Source organism: Rhopalosiphum padi, chromosome 1, assembly GCF_020882245.1.
Source record: "Rhopalosiphum padi isolate XX-2018 chromosome 1, ASM2088224v1, whole genome shotgun sequence".
Taxonomy (NCBI): domain Eukaryota; kingdom Metazoa; phylum Arthropoda; class Insecta; order Hemiptera; family Aphididae; genus Rhopalosiphum; species Rhopalosiphum padi.
In genome coordinates, this window is record NC_083597.1 from 44,689,637 (window position 1) to 44,713,475 (window position 23,839).

Genomic DNA, 23,839 nt, shown 5'->3' on the forward strand with positions numbered 1-23,839 from the left:
CAGTGATTTACCTCAAATACATGTTTTCTAAACTATATACCTACTCGTACATATTTGATATATATATCAAACAACTCAGTGGGCGAGTCACTTATATTATACTACTGGTTAGATAGATACTTAGGTATATCTAGGTGTATATATTATATATATATATATATATATGTATAATTATGACTTATGACTCGTAAATACTTAATTTGACCTATTGAGCTTGCGAGACAAGCACGTTAACATTTACGAGTATTTGCATAATAAATATATTACTCTGCAAGTTAGTCTTAAATTTAATTAAAAACGATAACAATTTAAAAATATACAAATAAAATGCATTTTGTCGAATAATATTAAAAAGTTTACTACGTATACAGGGTAACTTACCTAACATGCTTACCCATAACATTTTTCTCTTAAAATAAACTTAAAACTCTGATTTTTGAAATTTTTAAGTAGGTACCAATACTTATATACATTTAAGTACCATATTTTCAAATACTTATACATTTCATGTACAATTTCAAAAGTCTTTTGTGGTGATATAAAATTATTTTTTCGAAAGAGTACCGCCTATATTATATTCTAAGTAAAGCGACAAATGTATTGATTACACGATATTTGATTAGGTATGTATTTAATATTATTATGTACATATATATATATATTTTAAATGTTTGTACAACTTTATAGTTAATAATTCAAAAAATCAGTATTTGAATAAATACATTTTAAAAGGATAGTAAGCGTACTTGGTATATTTACCCCATATATAATATAATATGTAACTTGTACCTACGTTTTATTCGTCTTACGTTCATATATAATATAACTCAAAAGTGACTGCGTTTTGTCTGACCCCGAAATGCCCTTCTCTGACTATAAACGCGTACCCATATAAACCTATAGGCTATAAAACACCGTCCCAACACGTTTTCTCTTATTTTTGTTTTAACGGAAAACTTTATAATGTTTCTCTCTTTTTCCCTACAAAGTTTATGTCCTCTCGCTCGCTCGCTCTTGTCCTTATATTCATAATGTAAATATACATAAACACGTCAGAGACAACATCATAAAATATACGGTACGAAATGCACTTACGACTCTCCTGAGTAATCACCAGAAAAGTGTTTGTCTAAATTGTATTACCCCCTCTCTACCCTCACCATAAAAAATACACCTCCGAGGTATACCTATATATATATACGCTTTTGAGAGGCTCCACCTTCCGATAGAGCTATTGTAAATTAACGACACTGGCGTATAACGTACAAGTATATAATATATTGCTTGTAACTAATCCAGTAAAATTTTTTATTATTATTATTATTTTTTAATATTCTAATGCATTGCGATCTAAAACTATTAGCTTAAATTGTAAATATTACATGTTATTATAAAAGACTGAACGTTTATGAAATGTTATCAGGAAATGAACCGAAAGTAATCCGATTGAGTACTCGGACGGTTATTCTGAACGCTTTCAAAAATGAAACGTATAGAATATAATATTATAGAGGTAACGGTAGGTTATACATATATATATATATATGATGCTATATGCGCGCACGAACTATTAACTACAAAAAACTGTCTTAAATTTTTAAAAAAATCGAATTTTTCCCTCTTCGCCCGTAATAAAAATGCATTTGAATTAATAATCACTCAGATGAAACTTTTGCTAATAGTTTGGTTACCTATTAAAAATGTAAAAGATATAAAACACAGTATTTTTTATGTCATTCATAAGGAGATTACCTACGCGTAGGTATAATAATGTAGAACATGATCCATGTACGTATTAAATTATTTCATATTTTTATTGCTATTCCTGGAGTTTATTAATTAATATTATAAACGATGTCTAATAAAATGTTGTGTATTAAACTTACAATAAACGTGACATATTATACAGTTTTAAACTTTGCTTTTTTTTATTGCGATAGACACTATTATCACATAATATACATGATGTAATTTAATCAAACTTAACTTTTAGTTTGAAACTGTGAATTATTAATGTGTTTACTGTTTGTATATTATTATATAATCATACGAAGTTAGTCAGCGCTCGCATTGATAAACCATGTATAACTGTATAAGAACTAAGAGGATTGAGGTATTTAATTATCGAAATGGCGCAATATAGTAAGTACATTAAAAAAAAAAAAACATTTTCTTTGTGCTTATAGATGTATTTCAATTTCTAAGACCGAGATAAATTAAACAAATTAATATTGAATGATGATAAAATAGTGCCCACGTCATGAAATTAAGATATATGTCATACCTAGGTAATTATTTAAGTCATAACTTCCCGATGGATGTAATTACTTTGATCATTTAAGTACCTACCCAAACATAACCATCAATATTCCAATGTAACACTTACCTATTTACAAATATAAATAAACAATACTCAACAAACAGTTTTCCTACCAAGAAGAACCTAACCTTATTGGAGTACATAATTGAATTTAATTACCATCATGTGCTATGCGTATTTAGTTGTGTGTTGTGCATATAACTTATAACCTTTAACAAAACATTTATTTATTATTTATTACGGCCACTCATTGTTACGAAATTTGGTACATAGGTAATCCTATACCAGAAGAACATGATGTGTACTTTGAAGCCAATTTTTAATTTTGCATTTTAAAGTGGGACTCGCAAAGGGATTTGTTGGCTCACGAAAAAAAAAATGGTTTTATTTATACAGAGTTGCTATTGTTTGCAGAAAATAAAAAAAATGATTATGATTGGATATAATTTTAAACCCATATTGTTATTATAATTAGTCAAAATCACCCGAATTACAGTGTTGAAATAATTTGTAGCTTCCATTTTACGAAATTCTAAGACAGAGTAAATCCACTGGCGTTATTTAATTTATCACTGCCCACTACTCGCTAGTAACCTATCTCGTGCAGGATCAACTAATCTATTACCTAGTCCAATAAAATATTAATGCTATTTATATCTGATGACATTCTACTGTAACTTGTAGTATATACATTGCGGTCAGCTTAAATAAATATCTTGAATTATTACTAATTTTACATTTTACAGATATCCTGTTATATACTAGTGAGGTTTCAGGGTTCAAAACACGTCCCAAAGTGCCTTCGAAAAATACTTTTTTCATTACGACTACATTATTATTTTTATTTTTATTGTTTATATTGTTAGACTATTGAGTATTGACGTTAACATTCCACACAATGCACGATAACAATCTTTATAATAAATTAATGTATTCGTTGGGTGTTATGCGTTATTTTTTGATTAATTTCGCCTTCGAATATTTTGCCACATTTAGTGTGTGATATTTTAACTATTTTTTTGATACATATAACATAATATGTAATAATACACATGTAGTGTTTATACTGTAGGTCATTACTCTACATACAAAATTGTTCTGTGTTCTGTTGAATGTATATAAATATAATATTAATGGTTTTATAATTCGTTAATTTTGTAGCAATTAATTTATTAAAATATTTAAAATATGTGCATGCAGTAGATATTTTGAACATTTTGTGATTATATTTTCATTCCATCGTTTAAAAATGTATAATATTCAACTGTAAAATATAACATGATAATTTACGTTAAAGTGAATCCATGATGCGAATACGGTTTATCGTCAATCACATTAGACACTAGGCAGGCAGGCAGACAGCAATAAAATAATAATAATATGATACAGTGGTCGCCGTCGAATGTGTCAAATGTCAATAAAGCGAAACGCCCTCAACAAAATTTAATTCAATTTAAAATAAATATTTCGCAAAAATCATATTATTATACTTACCTAATAGAAGAAAAAAAATGTATTAAAAAGTTGTATTGCCTACTATCTTCTATCTAATTAAATATTAAATTAAAACAATTTTCTTTTAATCTTCTAGGGTCTGTACCTACCTAAGATATTAAAAATACCACCAATATAGCAGCAATAGTCCATTTAAAACGTATAGTTGTACCTATGCCTACGTATACATTAAACATGCGTACTTTTCTTGAATGCAACTGGTGTAAAAATACTTGTTGGACGATAATAATATTGAGAAGGTGATCGATGGTATATCCCTAATAATAATATTTTATTAACATTTTTTTGTTCAAACAAGTTATTTATAAGAAAAATAAAAAATCCCTAGAACATGTACTTACGTCGCCGTAAATAATGCACTTTTATAAATGTTTTAAAGACTCTTACCATTACTCAACTTTGAAATATAGAAATCAGCAATTCATTAACTCAGTGACAATAGCAGTGCCGCAATCTTATACTTAGTTTATATACTTGCTGTATCGTATCTGTCGGTGTTATATTTATATTTACAATTAATAAAATTCACCGTGTTAAATGTATTGTAGTATAGTACGACGTTTCAACAATTTCTTGATACATTATAAAATACGTATTTGGTATTTATAGCGCATGCAAGTCGATTCATTGACCATGTACATGCGTTCATATAACTCTATATACAAAAACGAATCATCTGTTAAGTATACATAAATATTATATGTTAAAGATTTTATCAGTCATTATTTCGTTAATCAGGTTACAGGCATTTTATTAACATTTTTAACAAATAAAAAAAACCTGGCTTACTGACTCGCGCAGAAAAATACATTTTCCGTTCCATGTTTAAAAATCAAAGGATACGACCATAGTTTATAATAAAAGATTTCCATTTAAAATTCTTAGCCTAGTATTGAATATACCAATTGATCTTACAATTATTACCAGTACTTTATTTTATTTGTTTATTATTATCGCCTTTTGAAACAGTAAAAATGTTTAGACTATCAACTTCAATATTTTTTCTGGTAGAAAAATAAATCTAGATGCCAGACGGGACAAAGGTGAAAGGTGATCAGCAGAAAAAATTGTAAAGTTGTAAAATATCATTGCTCTAAGTACCAAGTAAAGCTTGAGAATATTCAATACCTTACACTAACCTCGCGATTTTTTCACGCTGGTTACAAAATAACCGAAAATACCGGCATGTATAATTATTATAAAGACAAAGTCAACATTTCTACAAATGTGTGTTAATAATAGCACATAAAATAAAATATAAAAACCAATTAAATAATATAACAAAAACATATTATATTTATTTGTGAAAAACTGAAAAACGATATACTATTTTCAATAGCCATACTATAAGGGCTATTATTATACCTATTATTACACACAACAAAACAACCGACGGACGAATTTTTTGGTGCGTTTCCACCACGTACGGCGCCCGCGTTGAGTCGTAGTCACCTTACACTCTGATCCAGCTCCGCGGCTGGTTATCGAATCCGAATGCGTTTGCACATCGGCCGGTATTGCAGATAATCCGTTTAGAATTTCGACCAAAGTTTTTTTTAATTATATTATACTCAAAAAGTATTATAATATACATTAGACCTTAGGGCTCCATCATACATTGACTGTGTCCGGGGCCCCAAGAATCCTAGTTACAGCACTGGACTGCAATAGTCGATTCTTTTTTATAACATATATACCATAATATCATGCACGACCTAACATGGGCGACTTCTGCAGTATTTTAAACGTAAAATACGACTTATTATATTCCTATATACACAATCACACCCGCGCATGGGTAGTCTCTGGTGGTTTCTGTCTTACTAACGTACATCATATCAAATTTGCGTTCGGCAGAACACACATTTTGTGATGTTAGCTTTAATATTAGAGTAAATTTACCTATAATATTATCAAATTAAAAGGCAAGAACATTGTCTAGAAAATGACAAATGCTTTTATTGACATTATCATTTAAAAGTGAGTAATGACCATTTTAAAGTTGTAATATTTTACATGGCCTATAACTCACTTTAAAATCGTTGGTAAACGGTAATGCGTATAATATTACGCACAGGTATATTATATGATATCCGGGAAGTCGAAAACTAGGAACTCGCGTTTACTGCAGAGAACATTATTCTCAGTATGTCGGTTCGGTTCCGCGCTCGCGAATATCGAAACACGCACCGCCCCGAGTCGTTATAATAATAAATCGACGTACGTAAAAAATTATAACAATAACTACAAATAATATAATATATGTTTCGCGTCCAAAACAAATACGTGACATGTGTTGTTGGAAATTAGTGTTTCTGTCGTATTAAAATATTATATACACATCGTCGTGTATACTGCAATATAATAATATATTATTATAACACATATTATTAATATTGTAATAATATTACGATACGACACACGCCGGACCGCGCACATAACGCGCGCGTTTTACACTCGCATTATTATATTATACGACGAGTACAGTGTACACACTCGCACACGATATTATAATATATTAATGGCAACAAGCGCATTATCTTTTAAATCATTTAATCCTATTGTGATGCCGATGTTCGGACACGATGTGCCATATGCGAACCCTATGTGTGTGTGTGTGTGTGTGTGTATTTAACCCCATACACTCATTATACATACGCGTAGCTGCAGTGTGTGTGTGTGTGTGTGTGTGTGCGCGCGCGCAATGTTTGCAAATAGTATAACCGTTAAAGCTTCCACCCCGTCCACGACTTTGCAATTAGCTTGACTTTAAAGGTTTTATTTTTTATTTGTTATTATTTAATCACACCTGCAGCGGCGTTGTACGGCGAATTTGCGGCGTAACAATCCGCGCGCATAAATAAAAATAAAAATTTATTATAACGCTGACTTTACGCGTGCGTTTCGTATATATATTAATATATAATATATTATTATGGTGCGATAAACGTTTTATTTTTATCATATACCTATACGATTCTCGTACGATGGCGTCCGTCGTAAATCGCAATAGTACCTATAATAGGTAATAATAACATATACCGGGTAATATATGTATAATACGTGGCCACGGCATATAAACATAATAATATATTATTATTTTTTGTACGAACGATGTATTATAAAAATATAATAATTTAGGTAGTACGCTTAAAACTTAAAGTATAAATAAATCCGTAGGTAACGATAACGAATTCAACCGCGATTATTGGCCTATTCGCTCTACGAATATTATTATAAATTATAATATTATGTATAGCATTGCCCGTCGAGGCTTAATCACAGAGTCGAATAATATGATGAATACACGCGCGTGGTTCACCGAGATTCGTGGTATTGATAGTTTACAATTAATCTAATAAATAATAATATTTTGAAAACATCATTGAGTATAGTAAATAATAATAATATAATATACATGGTTTCGAAAAGTTTTAAGTTCTTTTTTGTGTTACCTACAGAAAAATAACTAAAATTGTTATTACTATTGACTAAATATACAATTTCATCAAAAATCGAACTTGAAATATCGATAAAAAAATGTATATTATTCGAGTTATTCTAAGTTGTTATATGTGCAATTTTCGAAAATCAGTGTTACAAATTGTTAAAGCCTTAGCTAAGCTATTAAAATATGTTATGCATTTTTATTTTTAACAACAAAGTAATTCCATTTTCTTGCAAAGTTGAACACAAAATATTTTTAAAATGTTATCATGTTAAGATAACTTAAGCATTTATTATATTTTGTGAAACATTCAAGTTTGCGGTAATTTATTTTTAAATTACGACAAAAAAATCGATTTTTTCGAACAATGGTTCGCGTAAATGCCTATTCCCGCGTTTTGTTTATTTTTTTTTTTTATTATTTACTTCATCCGAATGGTTTGAAGAGCGGAGCATAATATATTTTCTATTACAGTTTTCTATTTATTATTCTATATTTGTTTCCGCAGAAACAAAATAAACATTTAAAAAAAAACCACATATCACTATAGAACCAATATATCCAACGCTTAACTCAGAATCTAAAATTATATTTATTTTTCAAATCGAGCGATTATTGTTTTTTGCTTATTGCATTTCATTATTTCAACAATACAAATATTATAACACGGAGTTCTGGTTAGGCTATTTAATCACATGTCCATTTATACATATCTAGATCTTTTCGATAAGTACCTATCCTTTATAATTATATCATGATAATTGATAATAACATGTTTAATCTATTTGAGTAATGTAATAATTAATAATCAAAATTATGGTCATATTCACGATTTGAGATGCATAAATTGTATACTAGTACATATTAAATCGTAGTCATATAATATACCTATATTGACATTACTAATTACTATAGATGAAAATTAGAAATGTAAATGGTGATCGATTAAATAACATTGGGAGAATGTAACTCACGTTATATAGACTAGTTACGCCCGGAAACAATGAAATTCAAATAATTAATAATTATTAAAAATCATTTTATTATTAGTAAAATAAAAATTCGTCGTACGTCATGTATACATGAAATAAAAAATGTTTATTTATTTTTTTAACTGAAATACTGGGTTGACATTTACCAAAAATTCAGTAGTATCATTTTATTATTATTATAATTGAAAATAATTAGCTTAATGTCACACGTCGTATACAATGAAAGTTTGTATTAGTTATTTACCTTTAAAAATGCAAAACCGTAAACACATTAATTTATTTAATTATACGTATTCCATTAAAATGACATAAAGTCATTAAATCTGCAGGTAACATTAGATAATATGATCTAAAATCGCAGTACCAAAAATAGTAAAATGTGAATAGAATTTGTTATCTGGCGGCCAACTTGTTCGTGTTCTTAAAATTTTATAACAATTGAAGATTGGAGTTTTCAGGTATCTAATATAAATGTTAGATTAGGTAGGTAATAAAATTATTTACTAAACACAAATTAACTTTTTTTATTTTTCAGAATCGTTTGATAATACCATTTACTCAATACTCAGAAGTAAAGAGCTGGGCGCTAATTAGTTAGAAAGTTAAAGTTAAGTTAGAAAGTTACTTTTAAAGTACCTTTGTAACTTAATAGTTGGTTTTAATTCATAAAAACTTTTACAACTTAACGTGTTGAATTCAATGCGTAGGTAAATAATCTAATCTAACGCGCTTTTTATTTTTTTTTTAAATATAAGCATGTTAATTTTCAATCTGTACAAAATAAATTCAACGTACCTACCTACAATAGTCAATAAGTAAGTGTAATATGGTAAGAACCAAGAAGTCAGGTGACGGGGATAGGGAAGTCGCCTAGTGGAAACCCCAGCATCGGCAGCATCTAATGCGTTAAAAACAAAAATACCCTTTTTTTCTATAAAAATCTCTCAACGTTCCTTAAAACGTATTATTGCTGAGTAGCGACTAGATAATAATATATATATATATATTACATTATTACTTGTAATGTATGGTTTAAACCACCACTATATATAAATATACACATAAATATAATGAATACCAATAATAGATATCTTATTAATAATTTAATGTAATATCTACTTTACAATTGAACAAACCGGTTTTATATTTATAAACTATCAAAAAACTAACTTCTAACTACTATTATAACTCGAGTTATTATTTTCAACAACTATATTTTTATTCAATAAGTTAGATATTTGGGAAATTTCAAGAACTATAACAACATGTTACATGTTATATTCTAATTTAGTCATTTTTATTTTAAAGTACATAACTTAATTTTAATTACCTATCTATAGTTGAAAAAAATTACTAACTTACCCAACTTTCTTCATGGGATGATTATTGATTACCATTACCTTTCAAACTCTATAGGTTCTATTAAAATTATATTAATATCCTTTTCATTTTTTTTTTTTTTTGATATTTAATTATTCAAAGAAATAACTCCCGGAACCGTAGATAATATGAGTTATTACATTGGGATATGTACCGAAACATGGATTAAATAATATAATAATAATAAATGTACAATAAGTTATAATATTATATATATGATATTAAAATAAATAAAAAATTATAATATAATTAATTAACCAAATTTTGACTGTTGGAGGAAGGTGATAATTGATAATGTTGAATATTGGAAGTTTAACCATAAGATTTTGAATGTCGTTAGGTATTTTGTTTTTATTCCTTGCTTTGTAGTAAGTGTCACTTTCGATGAATATGTATTTGATGAAAACTGAAAAGTATGACATTGCATGTCACGCATGTGGTAGATAATAGATTGGGAGAGATTTCTTGCCACATTTCTAAACATTTAAAATTAACCTTAATTTTTACAAAATTACAGTACCTATTTAAACAAAAAATAACAATTTTTGTTATTGTTTTAATTCAAAAAATATTATTTGTAGGTACTTATTACCTATCATTATGCATTAGGACATTATTGGTATTGACAAATTATTATACTCAATGACTTTTAAACAAATATTCAGATCAATTTATTAAATTTATACCATAAGGATGATGCTCTGAATCATTTTTCATAAGTTTACAATGATTTATCTATGATATTCATTAGTAATCTACTCAAAGGAGATACACTCATAACCCACATTTCAGAAGAGCGACTTGGTCAGTTTTTAGTATAATTTTTTCTTTTATCAATATAACATTGATAAACATAATTAAATGAAAAATGGTCTTATTTTTTACATTTTGGAATTATCAAGCTAGGGATTAGATTAGATTACAGTTAGAAAATTTTTTGTGATATTGTGAAAATTCATATTAAATGTGTGATTGCTTGTATTATGTTATAGTAATTAAAATAAAACTCTAAATGTAGTTCATGCAAAATATGGTTCAATTTTGATTGAGTGTTACTCTGAACTAACACTTACTAATTTATTTACTAATTTGTAATTATATTTTATATTATTATATATTTAACATACTTTAAAATTATATACATGGAATAAACAATCTGAACAACTTTTGTATAGTAGCTCAAATGAGATTATTAGAAAAATTAAAAGAACTGAAGACAGTATAACCATATAACAAAATAAATTGGCAACTAGTTCAAAATAGAATTATTATAAGCTATAAATAATTTAAATATATTTAAATTAGTTCTAATCGATTTCCTATTAAATATAACAAATTATTGGTAACAATTATCAGACATAAGTTATATTATACCTTGTTTAATTAAAACTTGGGGTTTATGAATTTTCATTATTATTTAAATTTAAGTATTAAAAATACTTGATAGTTCTTGTAAAACAAAAAATATTGAAAGTATTATAGTAAAACTTTCTTTTAATAGGTATTGTTTTGTAAATTTTTTTGTGAATAGTTGTTTATGTTGTTGTGGTAATTCTAACAAATTTAATATTTTATACCTGAATGTAAACTTTTTTAAAACTATTTTTATTTTTCCCAAACATTTAATACATATTTTTAACTTTCATAAAAAATTAAATAGCAAGAGTAAAAAAATAAAAGAATAAACTTAATTGCACTTGAAATTCTTTAATTTTAAACTGAGCAGACTAAATTAAATTATATTCTCTATATTCGAAGTTGAATAAAAATAATATAATGCATTAAAATAGTAATAAAAATCATATTTTTAGGTTCTGAACAAAGCAATGAATGTATTTTTTGTGTCTTAGGTTCTGAACAAAGCAATGAATGTATTTTTTGTGTCTTATCATCACTTTTTAGAGTAGTAAAAACTTCTCGAATCTTCAATTATTAGGGTGGTTTTTGGTAAAAAATTGGATGATTGGATATTGTTTTTTAAATATTTATCCTATAACTTATATCCTTTTTAACAACATTTTTTTTTCTAACAAATGTAATTTATTTCTAATATAAACAGATTCCAATTTACAACTTGTTATTATTCAATATCTGTTAATCTAAATAATCTTCAAAAAATTTGGTTGAATAATAAAATAATTTTTAGTGACTATCCTTCTTGACAAACCGCAAGCCACAATATCCGCAAGAATGATTCCCAGGTTTGTCCTAAATAATATAATAATAATTAATAACAAATTTAATATTATATAACAAGACAATATAAAATAAAAATAATATTGAAATATGGATATTATGCACTTAAAATAATATTGTTAAATATACATTATATTATTATACTTCTTTATTAATTGAATGCAGACAAAGCAAAATAATTTAAAATAACAGATGTGTTTGTTATAAAATAAACACAAAGAACCCAAAAGTCTTATATATCATATTTTAATTATACTATACATTTTTTAACAGTTATTTGGTAAATTCATTTTTTTTTTTTTTTTTATACATGAAATATTGAAAGTGGAGGAAAAGCACTTCTTAAAATAATGAATTTGGAAATCAACAAGACGTTGCTATGATATATAAGCTACATTTTTTGACATTTAAGTGGAAAAAATAAAATGGTAACTTAATTTAGTATAAGCTTGTTGGTGGTTTTTTTTTATGCTTCATAAGTTTAATCTTGTTTTAAATTCCCTATCCTTATACCAGTTGCACTTATTATTACTATGTTATTTAACATCCAAGGTCATTTGACAATGCTACAAATACAATCGAATAGTAATTCCATATTTATATACATAATACATGTCATACTTTAAAACACAAGTATTCGTTTTTTATTTACAGTAGCATGTCTATTGAGGGTCTATTAGAACAATATTAGTTGTTTTGTCATTAAGTAGAAATTTTAGATTATTTTTATTTGAGGTTATTATGATGTTCTAAAATAGTATTTAATAAGGGTTGAAGTTGTATAATTATTAGTTGATATTATTTAACAGAATAATGTAATGACACTGTATGTTAATAAAATACTAAACATTTTATTCTAACATTAGATTATAATTTTTAGTATAATAGGTATTATACCTTGTGTATTCATACTAAACTACTATAAAAAGAAATAGGTAGTTTGATTTACTAAAACAAATACTAATAACAGAGTAAACATTTAAAAAAAATCTTTCTATATTATTTAGAAAATGTTATGGTTTTACGCCAGTATGAAAACCCAACATAATTAAATATTAAATAATTAATAAACTAATGCTTTAACAGAAAATAAAAACCATAGACTTGAAATAACAATTTGATTAGTACCTATTATTCTGTTCATAATATTATTGTAAATTGGGATTACTCATATTGTTAATAAACCTAATCTAAAAGCTTAATGAGAGAAATGTGTTATACACAATGTTAAAATGTCATATTAATTATTATAAAACTTAAATTCTAACTATCAGTTTGTGAACAAACGTATGCTAATAAATACAAGAATAAACTCTGTACCAAATTTATGTAGACTTTTGGATGACCCAGTGGTCCACCGCCACCATCGCAAAATACAACACGCTCCGTACACTCCTTAGGCGGTACTTGATTGATGAGATCAATGGCAAACGACGGGTTCACTTCCTTCTTCCGATCAATGAAACGCGCTAAACGGTAATCGTCTTTTTCCCATTTCTACAACACGATGTACAATAATATTAATACCACTAAAAGCCAGCGACGCCGATCGTTCGTGACCGTTGGCCGGACGACTATTGCACTCACCTGACCGGTGTGGGTTTCAACTTCTTTCGGTTCCCACGAGTATTTGGCCGCTTGGAAGAGCGTTGGGCGACAAGCTCGCTGTGACAATCCAACAGCTGCAATCTTCAAACCAGACACGGTCAGAGCCATAATTTTGACGCGAACGGATACAACTCGTATTGTACAAATCCACAACGGATGGTCGACTCAAAGACGAAAAGTTGTCTCGCACAAAATCGCTGATAAGGAAATCATATGTGACTTGATACGGCGTGCCAAATTATTTACATTTTACTGTTCGGTTCGGTTAGGAGTTGTGTACAGGTGATAAGGCAATGATAATATTGTTGACAACTATAGTCGTATAATCACTAAAGGCGCTCAATTACTTCATTAGGTACTCGTATCGACCGTCAACAACGATAGTTTATACGCTTAAAAACGTTTTAATTTCAAATTACAGTCTGCGTGCATTATGAATTATACGTGGTTATACCTAGGCATAACTATAACCCGTTAAAACGTACCGAAAGTGTTTTTTGTTTTCTAGCGGAACAATGATGACGTGCAGCTCAACCGTCCGTCGTTGATGGAACCATTTATTCGAGCGCTAAGTACGTTATTTTAATAACAATAACAAATAATCCTACCCACGCAGGTCGGTGACTGCTGACTAGTTATGGAGTCCAAGTTCTCGGGTTTTGCTAAAGAGACCACAGCCAGACCAGCGTGTAAGAAATGCGGTTACTCCGGTCACCTGACGTTCCAATGTCGGAATTTCATCAAAATCGATCCCAACAAGGATATCGTGTTGGATGTAAGCAGCACGAGCAGTGAACCGGATGAGGAGTATGTGACGCCACTGGTGCAGCTGCGCGAGACCGAGTTAGCCTTGAAACTGAAAGAGGCGGCAGCCAAAAAGAAGAAAAAGAAAAAGAAGAAGTCAAAGAAACGAAAGCACAATACGTCTGACAGTGATTCGTCAGATGACGACACAGTAGAACGAAAAAAGAAACATAAGAAACACAAGAAACACAAAAAAGAAAAAAAATCTAAAGATTAAGTATTTAGTAAATAAGTAATTAACATAATTTGTAGGTTTTAAATATTAAATTATATATTTAAAATTTCCAAAAAAGGTTTTTTTATACATAAAATAATTACATGACTATAATTAATTATTATTTAAATAAATGGTATGTAATATATATCTTTAGTTTATATTTAGTATTAAAAATCTGTTGTATATCAAATATTTGAAACCAACTTATTTTATCTTTATATATTTAAATTGACCATAAAAATACTATAAAACCTTGTTAAAAAATCATATAATATAGTTCCATATAAATGGTTTTAAGCCTTTTAGGTAAACAATAAATTGATGTACTGCAAGTTATAAAGTACGTCATTTTAACAATGGAAATGTATTTATAAGAAAAATAATTATCTGAAATAGAGTCTTATTTTAAAGGAAACATATTTCGTCAGAATGATCATATAATATTGGTTTAATATTATTGTTCAAGAAAAAATGTTTTTTTTAAACTATTAGTTTGAAAGAATGAAACATTAAAATAATAACTGAACAATATTTTTAGAGATGATTTAATTTAGGAAAATATTGTTCAATATTAATTGGAACAAAATTTAAGATTGTATTGTACATATAGATTCATATTAATTTTGATAAACAAAACACAGGATTGGATGGAATTAAACAGTATTCTATTTTAAAAATATGGACAAGAACATCAAGTATTATAATATTGTGTTGAAAAGAACAAGAAGCAGGAAACTGTTGAAATTGAGGCATTACAGACCTATAAAAAAACTGCCCCCAATTATATAGTCATCTGTTTGGATTTCCTATTTCATGATATGAATATAATATAATTTTAAGTCAACATAATATTCTAATAAAATATAATTTAATTTTTAGCAATTAATCAAGTAGGTATCAATTACAAAAAGTAATAACGGCTTCTTTAAATTAATGGCTTAAATCATAAATATATAATGTATGTGTAAAGAAAGTATGTTGTATAGAATATTATTATATAGAATATAGTATTCCAAACAGTATACATTAAAAATATATTAACACTTAATTTACTATAAACTTTAAATGGTCATTCAAATGTTTGAACTAGTTTGAAAAAAAAATCGAGTATATTAAAGACCCGAACAAGTAAAATGATACTAGTATAAGATTTTGTATATAATTAATATAAGAAAAATGTACACGAGTATAATTAACAAACGTTTCAATTTATTAACTTCATTGAGCATTTTATATATTTTAAAATAAAATCACTTAAATTCACAACCAGTTTTAATTAAAAATTTAATAATGCTCAAAAAACATAAATAGGATTAACATAAAATTATCTTTATAAAGACAATACTGTAAAACTTGTATCAATTAGACATATCCAATGCAGCAAACTTATTAGATGAAATTGCTCCACATACTTCTGAACTATCACTATCACAAGATTCGTCTTCATCACTCTCATCATCTTCAATTTCATTAGTGTCAGTCTGAGCAGTTGGTTTTTGCTCATCATCCGATAGTTCTACAAAATTGTGTTCATATGTATCCAGCTCATCCACAATGCCTTTAACTTTCCATATATTTTTTAGCTCTGCAGAAGATGACCAATATTCTAAAGAATACAAGAATAATGAATATACTATATAGATATTTTGAAATAGTTAAAAAATTGTCTATTCAAATTAAAAACTGTATTTGACGGTAACCAATTGATGAGCGACATCAGTTTGTCACCCTTACCAGGTAAATCTAGCACACCTGCACACAAATTGGCCACCATGTACAGTTATTAGTTTAAAATTTTAATACATTATATTTTTATTATAGTCCTACAAATTTTTTTTTTTTTTTAATAATTTTTTTAGAGATATTTATAATTGTAGTGTATGCAGCTTATGAGGTGTAACAAATTTTAACATTTTAAAATTGATATTTCATACTTTTGTTTGTTGTAAATCCTAGAGGTCTCAATGCTAAACAAATTTTCCCACTAAGTGTCATACGTAGTAAATGATTGGCAGCACGATATGTATCTGGTCGTCCTGCTCTAGCGGTTAAAAAACCTCGTTTAATGGCCCAACCTGAATCATTAATTAATAATCCATGCATATAAACAATTGAAATGTATTTTATAAAAGCATTAAAATTACATACTGTCACAAATGTCTATTGCAGACCATTCACTTTCACCAGGCTCGGGATGTTGTAAGTTTAAAAGTTTTACCAGATTCAATCTTTCAGCTAAAAATGTAATAGTTGAATACGGTTCACGAAGTTGTGCAATAGGATAACAACCCATTAAAACCTAAAAAAAAACTTTACGCATAAAATATGTCGTGTTTATTTATTATTTTTTTTTAAATACTTGTAATGGTTTAGGGAGTTTAGATGGAAACACAAGTCCAGGGCAGTCACACAAACGAACACTGGAAGTTAAAAATATTGTCTGAAAATGCTTTGTGTGTCCAGGAGTTCCAGAAACACTGACAACCTTAAAAATAAATATTAAAATAATAAGTAAATATTATAATACTTACAATTTGAAAGTTGCTAAAGTAACTAACTACATTGTAATCTAAAATTTATATTACTTTTTTGCCCATCAATGCATTTAAAACAGATGATTTTCCAGCATTAGGTTGACCTAACAAACCAATTGTAAGATAATTATTTTGAAACAAATCAAAATGCTCATAACTCGTTTCTGGAACAGCCTTAAAAATAGAACATTTTTCAAATTAATTGAAATTACATTTTAATCATTTTATGTTTTAAAAATAATATTAAATAATATTGATTCAATAATATATGATATTGTCTACAAAAAATAACTTACAGTAATTTTTTCTTCTATTTCAACATCTTCTTCATTATCATATTCTAATTCTTTTTCTTCAGAAATTTTATTTTCCCAGCTTTGCAAATCGACTACAACACATAAAAACATTAAAGAAAACTATTTATAGTATTAAATTTTGTAAACATTTAGAAACATACTCTTTGCTTGATATTTTTCTATTATACTTTTACATTCTTTCAACAAATTTTCTGCAGCTTCTGCAGCCATCTTTAATTTACCTCTAGGTTTTTTTTTCTGAACACCTGTAACAATATGTTTTATTAAAATTTTATAAAATTAATATTTTATATAATTTTAATTATTATTATAGTTGTATACCTTCTTTAAATTCTGAACTGTTTTTGTAAGAAGTAAAAAACAAAACATGAACTTTAGCTTTATCGTCATCATCTAAATTATATGTTTGTGTTATTTTATGTTTCCAAGCTAAGCCGATAGCTGATGGCACTAAATCCATTTTATTTAGTATTATAATTAAACTCTTTTTTAAAGTCTTTAATACATATGTAAATAAGTATGTAGGGACAGCCTGAAAGAAAATTGTAAAGTTTTAGAAAAAGAGTAAATAATGTATTATGAACAAAAATATTGATTAACTTACTGGATAACGAGCATCAGCTATCCATACAATAATATCTGACATTTCCATAACACGCCACATCTGTCGCCAAGTTTCCAAATTCAACTCAAAATAACTTAACTCATCCCAGTCACTTCTTTTTTTCAATGTTAGTAAATACTCCTTGAAATAACTATATTCACGACTATCCAACTGTTCTCTAGTCATATCTGGACTCCATTTAGGTCGTATTGGAAAACCAAGCTCATTGCCACAAAAATAAGGAGCAGGATCAAACTCAAGCTCTTCTTCAGATACTGGAATAATTTGCTTTCTTGCATCTTCTTTTCTTTTCCTTATTTCTTCTTCAGTTTCTCGCCGAAATTGTAGCACATACCTAAACAAAAATGTTCAGTTTACTTTAAATTATAAAGATAATAATAATTTTTTCATGAATAAAATATATTTATTTTAAGTTCAATGACTTTAACCTTTGTGTGTTATTAGTTCTAATATTAGAGTGAATTGACCTTTTATCTTATTTAAAGGCAAGGATATTAAATTATTAACTAGGGCTCCTGGTAACCTTTTAATCATATTAACAGTTTAAAGCGAGTAGTACAAATTGTAATATTTCATGTAAATATACTCACTTTAATATTGAAATGTTAATAATAAGAGCCTATAAAATACTAAGGCATCATTTTTAACTATATCAATTCAATAATTAATTTTCTAATATTGAAATTAACAACACAAAATTTATTATGCTGAATATATATTTGGAATGATGTATATACATAATATGACAGAAACAACACATGTGTAGTGTGATGATCTCTTAGTAAACTTTTAGCCAAAAATTAAGATTATATTTAATTTAACAGAAACATTTAATAAGTAAGCAAGCATTTTTTTAAACCAATAAAACGTGAAATGATAAAAATTGTTTTGTAATTTTTTAAATCAATAAGTATTTTTGTTTTATAGTTTGCCATTGGTACTTAATAGCTAATACCATAATATTATTAGTTCAAAACATGTTCAGCTATACACAATGAATAGGTAGCACAATTCAAATAAATAATAATAAATGTTTATTTATACACACTGATTTGGGTTAGATCTACCGCCACGATGTAACGGCTGTTGATTGATACTTTGCACATTGAACTCGGGCAAACGTTCTTTGGGAGGTCTGACATTATTCCCTTCGGCTCTTTCGTAGTTATACTCAGATCCTGTTTAAAAGTGTAAAATATATTTTATCATACAATTACACAAGTGTGATCTAATAATTCATTTCACTAAAAGTCTCCTACCAGACGCAGCGTTCAGTTGTTTTCTCTTCCTTTTTTCTTGTATTTGTTGTTTTTTTTGTTTACCGCTGAAAGGCAATTTTCGACGTCCTTGGGGCATTGCGATATTTTGTTATTCTATATTTTAGTTATTGCAGTTATCCTTCGCAATAAAAATTTTAAAATAACGATTTTCCAAAACCAACACCAGCAAAAACGGTAATGTTAAAAAATCAGTTACATTGACTACTATTCAAGTGCTTACTGATTGCTCATATTGATACGGTACGTTATCACAGATAACATGATCAGTGATAATATTCCGAAGTCTGCTTATCGACAAAACAATAATAATATATATTTCGAATACAGCCGTCCCTCGTCAGCAGTGGTTGTTGAAATATTGTTTACTTTTGCGTGTTAAACGCAGTATTTTAATGAATCGTTCATAATATTATACTTAGTTCTCGAAGGACACATCTCTAATACCACAGAATAAGCAGAAACAGAACACAGTACGGTAATTTATAGTACAGATTTCCTAGGTTAGGTAATAACACTATAATTATAATAACTATGACCGTTGTAGAACGTGTTACGGATTTAGTGTTTAGTACACATATTCGCCGCATCTGTGGTAGAGCTCAAGTGGTATGTAGGGTTAATGAGCGATAATACTATAACGAGTACCTGATGGCTTGTAACTCGTGAATGATATGAAATAGTCATTGTAATAATAGTTTAAAGGTTTTTAAATGTCTGTACTCTGTAGTTAGTATAATAAATTTATACTTTATAAATTGACTTATTGTTGTTGAAGTGTTTTAATATACATTGGGTAGTTGAAAAGTTAAAACATATTAGTATACCAGCATTCGAATAGGTACAATTTACTTTATTATTTTTATAATTTATAGTAATTCGATATTGTATCACAGTAAACCATGCCTCGCACGTGTAGTGTTGTTGGATGCACAACAGGATATAAATCTAATCATTTTAATATATCTACTTTCTCATTTCCCAATAATAATAATTTGAGACAAAAGTGGATTAATGCAATACCCAATAAAAATTTTATTGTTAATAAGAATTCAGCAGTTTGTGCTAATCATTTTCTTGATGATCAAATTATTAGAACATGGACTTCAGGGACAGGTGACAAACAAGTGTGTGTGAGTATATATTTTAAATTTAATTATTAAAATTTTAAAACTGAACAACTTATTCATACATGATTTAATATTATTTGTTACCAGTGGTGGATCTAGGCCCAGATAACGGAGGGAGGGGGCAATTCTTAAAGGGCTAACATGATATCTATGATGATTTACAAATTACAAATAATGAACTATGAAGTAATTATTATTACGTTAAAAACTTAAGCCTTAGAATGATGCGGGCAATCGCCCCTTCCCTCCAGATCCACCCCTGTTATATGGGTATTTAGAAATATATCATGTTCATGTATCATAAAATAATTGCTATTAAAATATAATAAACATATTTCATTGTTACGTACATATTATACAATTTAATTAAATTTAAAATTATTATTTTGCTTAATACCCATTGACTATTGTTTATTTAATGTATTTGATAAAATAAATTATTTATTTAAATAACTTATTGCATTTTTCAGATAAATTTCAAGTATCCAAAACTAAAAAAAGATGCTATTCCATGTATATTTTTTCCTGAAAGAAGATATTTATCTACTCCACAGACTAATATACAGTCTCATAGTAATCAAGACTGTACATTAATTAAATTGATCTCCTCTGAAAACATTAAAGTAATAGAGGTGAATTATGCTAAAAATATTTAATATTTATTTAGATCAGTGGTTCCCAACCTTTTTACCACCACGGACCACTTCGACAATATTTTATAGGTCGCGGACCACCTCAGTTTTTACGTAAACTAGGAAGACTTTTTTTTTTTTTTTTTACAAGAATACAAAAAATTTAAATTTTTATCATTTTACTATTCTACTACTTTACTATACAAAATAATTTAATTTGGTAAAAATTTTACATTTATTAACAATTCAACACAAATTACTATAATAAAAAAAATGGGTATCATACTATTATTTTTATAAAAGGCAAATTTAATTATAAAAACAAGTTAATGTGATTTTTGCGCTTGCATTTCCTTTACTAACAAAGATATTCTTGGGGTAATATTGCTCAAAGCTACACTCATGTCTTTAGTGGCGTCCAGCCGATTTCTTTGTTTGTTTTTAATGTAGAGCAGTGCGGAAAATATTAATTTTAATATTAACACACGAACTATCAAAAAGAGGCAGAAACACAGACGTCGACTACGGAGTACGAATACAGAGCAACTAACAATAATTAATATTAAACTTTGTACATAGCTTGTTGTATTCTACCAATAATCTAATCTTGCTGTACAAACAAGATTAGATTATCGGTTGAAATAAACGATTCGGTGGAAAAATGAAATATTTTTAAATTTTGTAGGTATGGCTCGCGGACCACTTCATGATGTCTCGCGGACCACCGGTGGTCCGCGGACCATAGGTTGGGAACCACTGATTTAGATACAATATTACAATTTAATATATGCATATATATTATCAGTGGTGCCACGACAAAATTTAGTGGGTGGGTGGTTGGAAAATGTTAAAGCTGGCTGGTTTCATTTTTCTATGGCCCTGACCCCCGGATTAATTATACCTGATATTTATAATTTATAAATTTAGTAGTATTATTTTACATTACTATTAATACACTGATGTGTCCCACAAATTAAAATTGTTCGCACCACCACTGTATATTATGCATAATATGTTTTTACTGTTCATATCATGTTTTTATATCAATTTTATGTTTAATTTTCAAATGTTATTTAGGCATACAGATATCTATTGTATTTATTTTAAATATATTTTTTGTGTAGGTTAAACCCGAGATTAAATCTGAAGTATTTGAATCTCCTAGTAGTGATGATCTTGATCCAGAATTTGTTCAATCTCCTGTTTTGTCGACCGAAGAAAAGTTTGAAAACTTATGTTGTGATCTTGAATCAACTGGACTTCCAGATAATTGGAAATATGAGATACACAGAGGAAAGAAACCATATATTGTATTGTATACAATAAAATGTAATAACTATGATGCTGAAATTATTATTGAAAAACAGATTTTTCTTGATTCAGACATGATTATGAAATTTAAAATATATGATATGAATATAAGCCTTCAAGATTTGTGTCCAAATTCAAATATTTCTTCATTACATGAATTGATTTCAGTTATGATTCTTTTAAATTCTAAAAAAGTATGTGCCGGTGGACCTTTAATTCAAGAATTTGAAGGTATAACAGTTAAATGTGCAAATATAATTGCTCAAAAACATTGGCAACATAAAAAATGTCCATATTTAATTGATATGTCATATATTAAATGTTCATTTTGTGAAACCTTAAGAAGTATATTTCATATAAAAAGATCAAGGCTACATTTAAAAAAATCTACTAAATTATTCATATCACTTGAAAAAAAAAAACGATTGGAAGAATATCGCAATAAAAACATCTCTCATAATTAACACAAATTAATAATTAACAATTAAAAATTGGGTAGTCACATTATGACTAATTATATTATTATTCTAATACAGCACTGCTGTTCAAAACAATTACAAAGAATAAAAAGAAACAGAGAGAAGAAATTACTGAATTGGTCTACCTAAAATATGCTTTATAACTATCTATATAATATATATTATTATTAAATGTTTTAATATTAAAACTGCTTATTATATTGTATTGTTATTATTTAACAAATTACATATGATCAGTATTATTACTTATCTTTTTTATTCATTGTATTATTTAATAAAATGTATCACCAGTTTCCATTTTATTTTAATTTACCATTGAATAGTATCTTTAGTGGTTATGGTAGTAATTCTCCAGATAGTTACATTCTTCACACACCTCAGAGGCTCAAAATCTAAAATAAAAATTTGAAACTAAGAACCTGATAAATATTAATTTGAACCACAAAGATTATGTGGATGCACAATGACAGTAAAAAGTTACAAAAAATTTAAATAGGTATATTATGATAAAACTTGCAGTCTGGTCATAACTAAAAGAATTTTAGCAGGTATGATCACAAACGTTAAAAATTAACTACACCGACTATAAATTAATCACGGCGGCCGCACGACAAATAGTCACCTGGGACTTTAGGCGCTTATTGTTATATGTGACCGAGACCCGTGTGCACTCCAGATTTGTTTTCATCTTGTGTAGAATTGTCCTATCTTTTTTAATATGTAGGTTAAGTGCTTCGCCACCTTCCGAAACACGGTCAAAAAAATTAAAAACCACGCCTGGATAACCGATTTACGTTAGACGGCGACCGCATGAAAATTTCGACTATTTTTGGAAGAAAAAGTGAGGAAACTGATGGATAAACCACTAATTCATAGGCACAACTAGTAGGGTAGCTTAGCCCACCCAGTTTTTTTATGTTAGTGTTAATAATCAATACTAGTGGTTTTGGGTGAAAATCCCCACGGGTCGCTAATATCAATTTAACTTACCCAGAAATAGAGCTCTAGTTACCATTATATAATAGTGTTCACGCATAATATTTCACCGAAATGC

General features: G+C 27.8%; 4 protein-coding genes across 7 annotated transcripts; 2 read left to right on the top strand and 2 right to left on the bottom strand.

Moving 5' to 3' along the window:
* Window positions 1-11,672: 11,672 nt before the first annotated feature.
* LOC132929526 (NADH dehydrogenase [ubiquinone] iron-sulfur protein 6, mitochondrial) lies at window positions 11,673-13,655 on the bottom strand. Its single transcript, XM_060994922.1, has 3 exons — window positions 13,439-13,655; window positions 13,172-13,348; window positions 11,673-11,863 (listed from the first exon to the last, which is right to left on the bottom strand). Exons 1-3 carry the CDS (start codon window positions 13,565-13,567, stop codon window positions 11,798-11,800), a joined length of 372 nt encoding a protein of 123 aa, XP_060850905.1. The 5' UTR covers window positions 13,568-13,655; the 3' UTR covers window positions 11,673-11,797.
* Window positions 13,656-13,773: 118 nt separating this feature from the next.
* On the top strand, window positions 13,774-14,625 carry LOC132929511 (protein SREK1IP1). Of its 2 annotated transcripts, XM_060994903.1 has the most exons (2): window positions 13,774-14,031; window positions 14,095-14,625. In XM_060994903.1, exons 1-2 carry the CDS (start codon window positions 14,007-14,009, stop codon window positions 14,478-14,480), a joined length of 411 nt encoding a protein of 136 aa, XP_060850886.1. In that variant the 5' UTR covers window positions 13,774-14,006; the 3' UTR covers window positions 14,481-14,625. The 2 variants fall into 2 exon arrangements, with proteins under 2 accessions (XP_060850886.1, XP_060850895.1); XM_060994912.1 differs by having other exon boundaries at window positions 13,775-14,625.
* A 1,044-nt stretch (window positions 14,626-15,669) lies between these two features.
* LOC132929483 (guanine nucleotide-binding protein-like 1) lies at window positions 15,670-19,479 on the bottom strand. The gene is made up of 11 exons (XM_060994866.1): window positions 19,216-19,479; window positions 19,005-19,134; window positions 17,936-18,290; window positions 17,653-17,863; window positions 17,472-17,576; window positions 17,311-17,402; window positions 17,066-17,188; window positions 16,840-16,965; window positions 16,629-16,779; window positions 16,415-16,555; window positions 15,670-16,086 (listed from the first exon to the last, which is right to left on the bottom strand). The coding sequence occupies exons 1-11, from the start codon at window positions 19,310-19,312 to the stop codon at window positions 15,839-15,841; spliced, it is 1,779 nt and encodes a 592-aa protein (XP_060850849.1). The 5' UTR covers window positions 19,313-19,479; the 3' UTR covers window positions 15,670-15,838.
* Window positions 19,480-19,520: 41 nt separating this feature from the next.
* On the top strand, window positions 19,521-23,032 carry LOC132929491 (uncharacterized). Of its 3 annotated transcripts, XM_060994884.1 has the most exons (4): window positions 19,858-20,074; window positions 20,130-20,366; window positions 20,834-20,995; window positions 22,120-23,032. In XM_060994884.1, the coding sequence occupies exons 2-4, from the start codon at window positions 20,136-20,138 to the stop codon at window positions 22,768-22,770; spliced, it is 1,044 nt and encodes a 347-aa protein (XP_060850867.1). In that variant the 5' UTR covers window positions 19,858-20,074; window positions 20,130-20,135; the 3' UTR covers window positions 22,771-23,032. The 3 variants fall into 3 exon arrangements, with proteins under 3 accessions (XP_060850875.1, XP_060850867.1, XP_060850859.1); XM_060994892.1 differs by having other exon boundaries at window positions 19,521-20,366; window positions 20,834-20,986; XM_060994876.1 differs by having other exon boundaries at window positions 19,858-20,366.
* The last annotated feature ends 807 nt before the right edge of the window (window positions 23,033-23,839 follow it).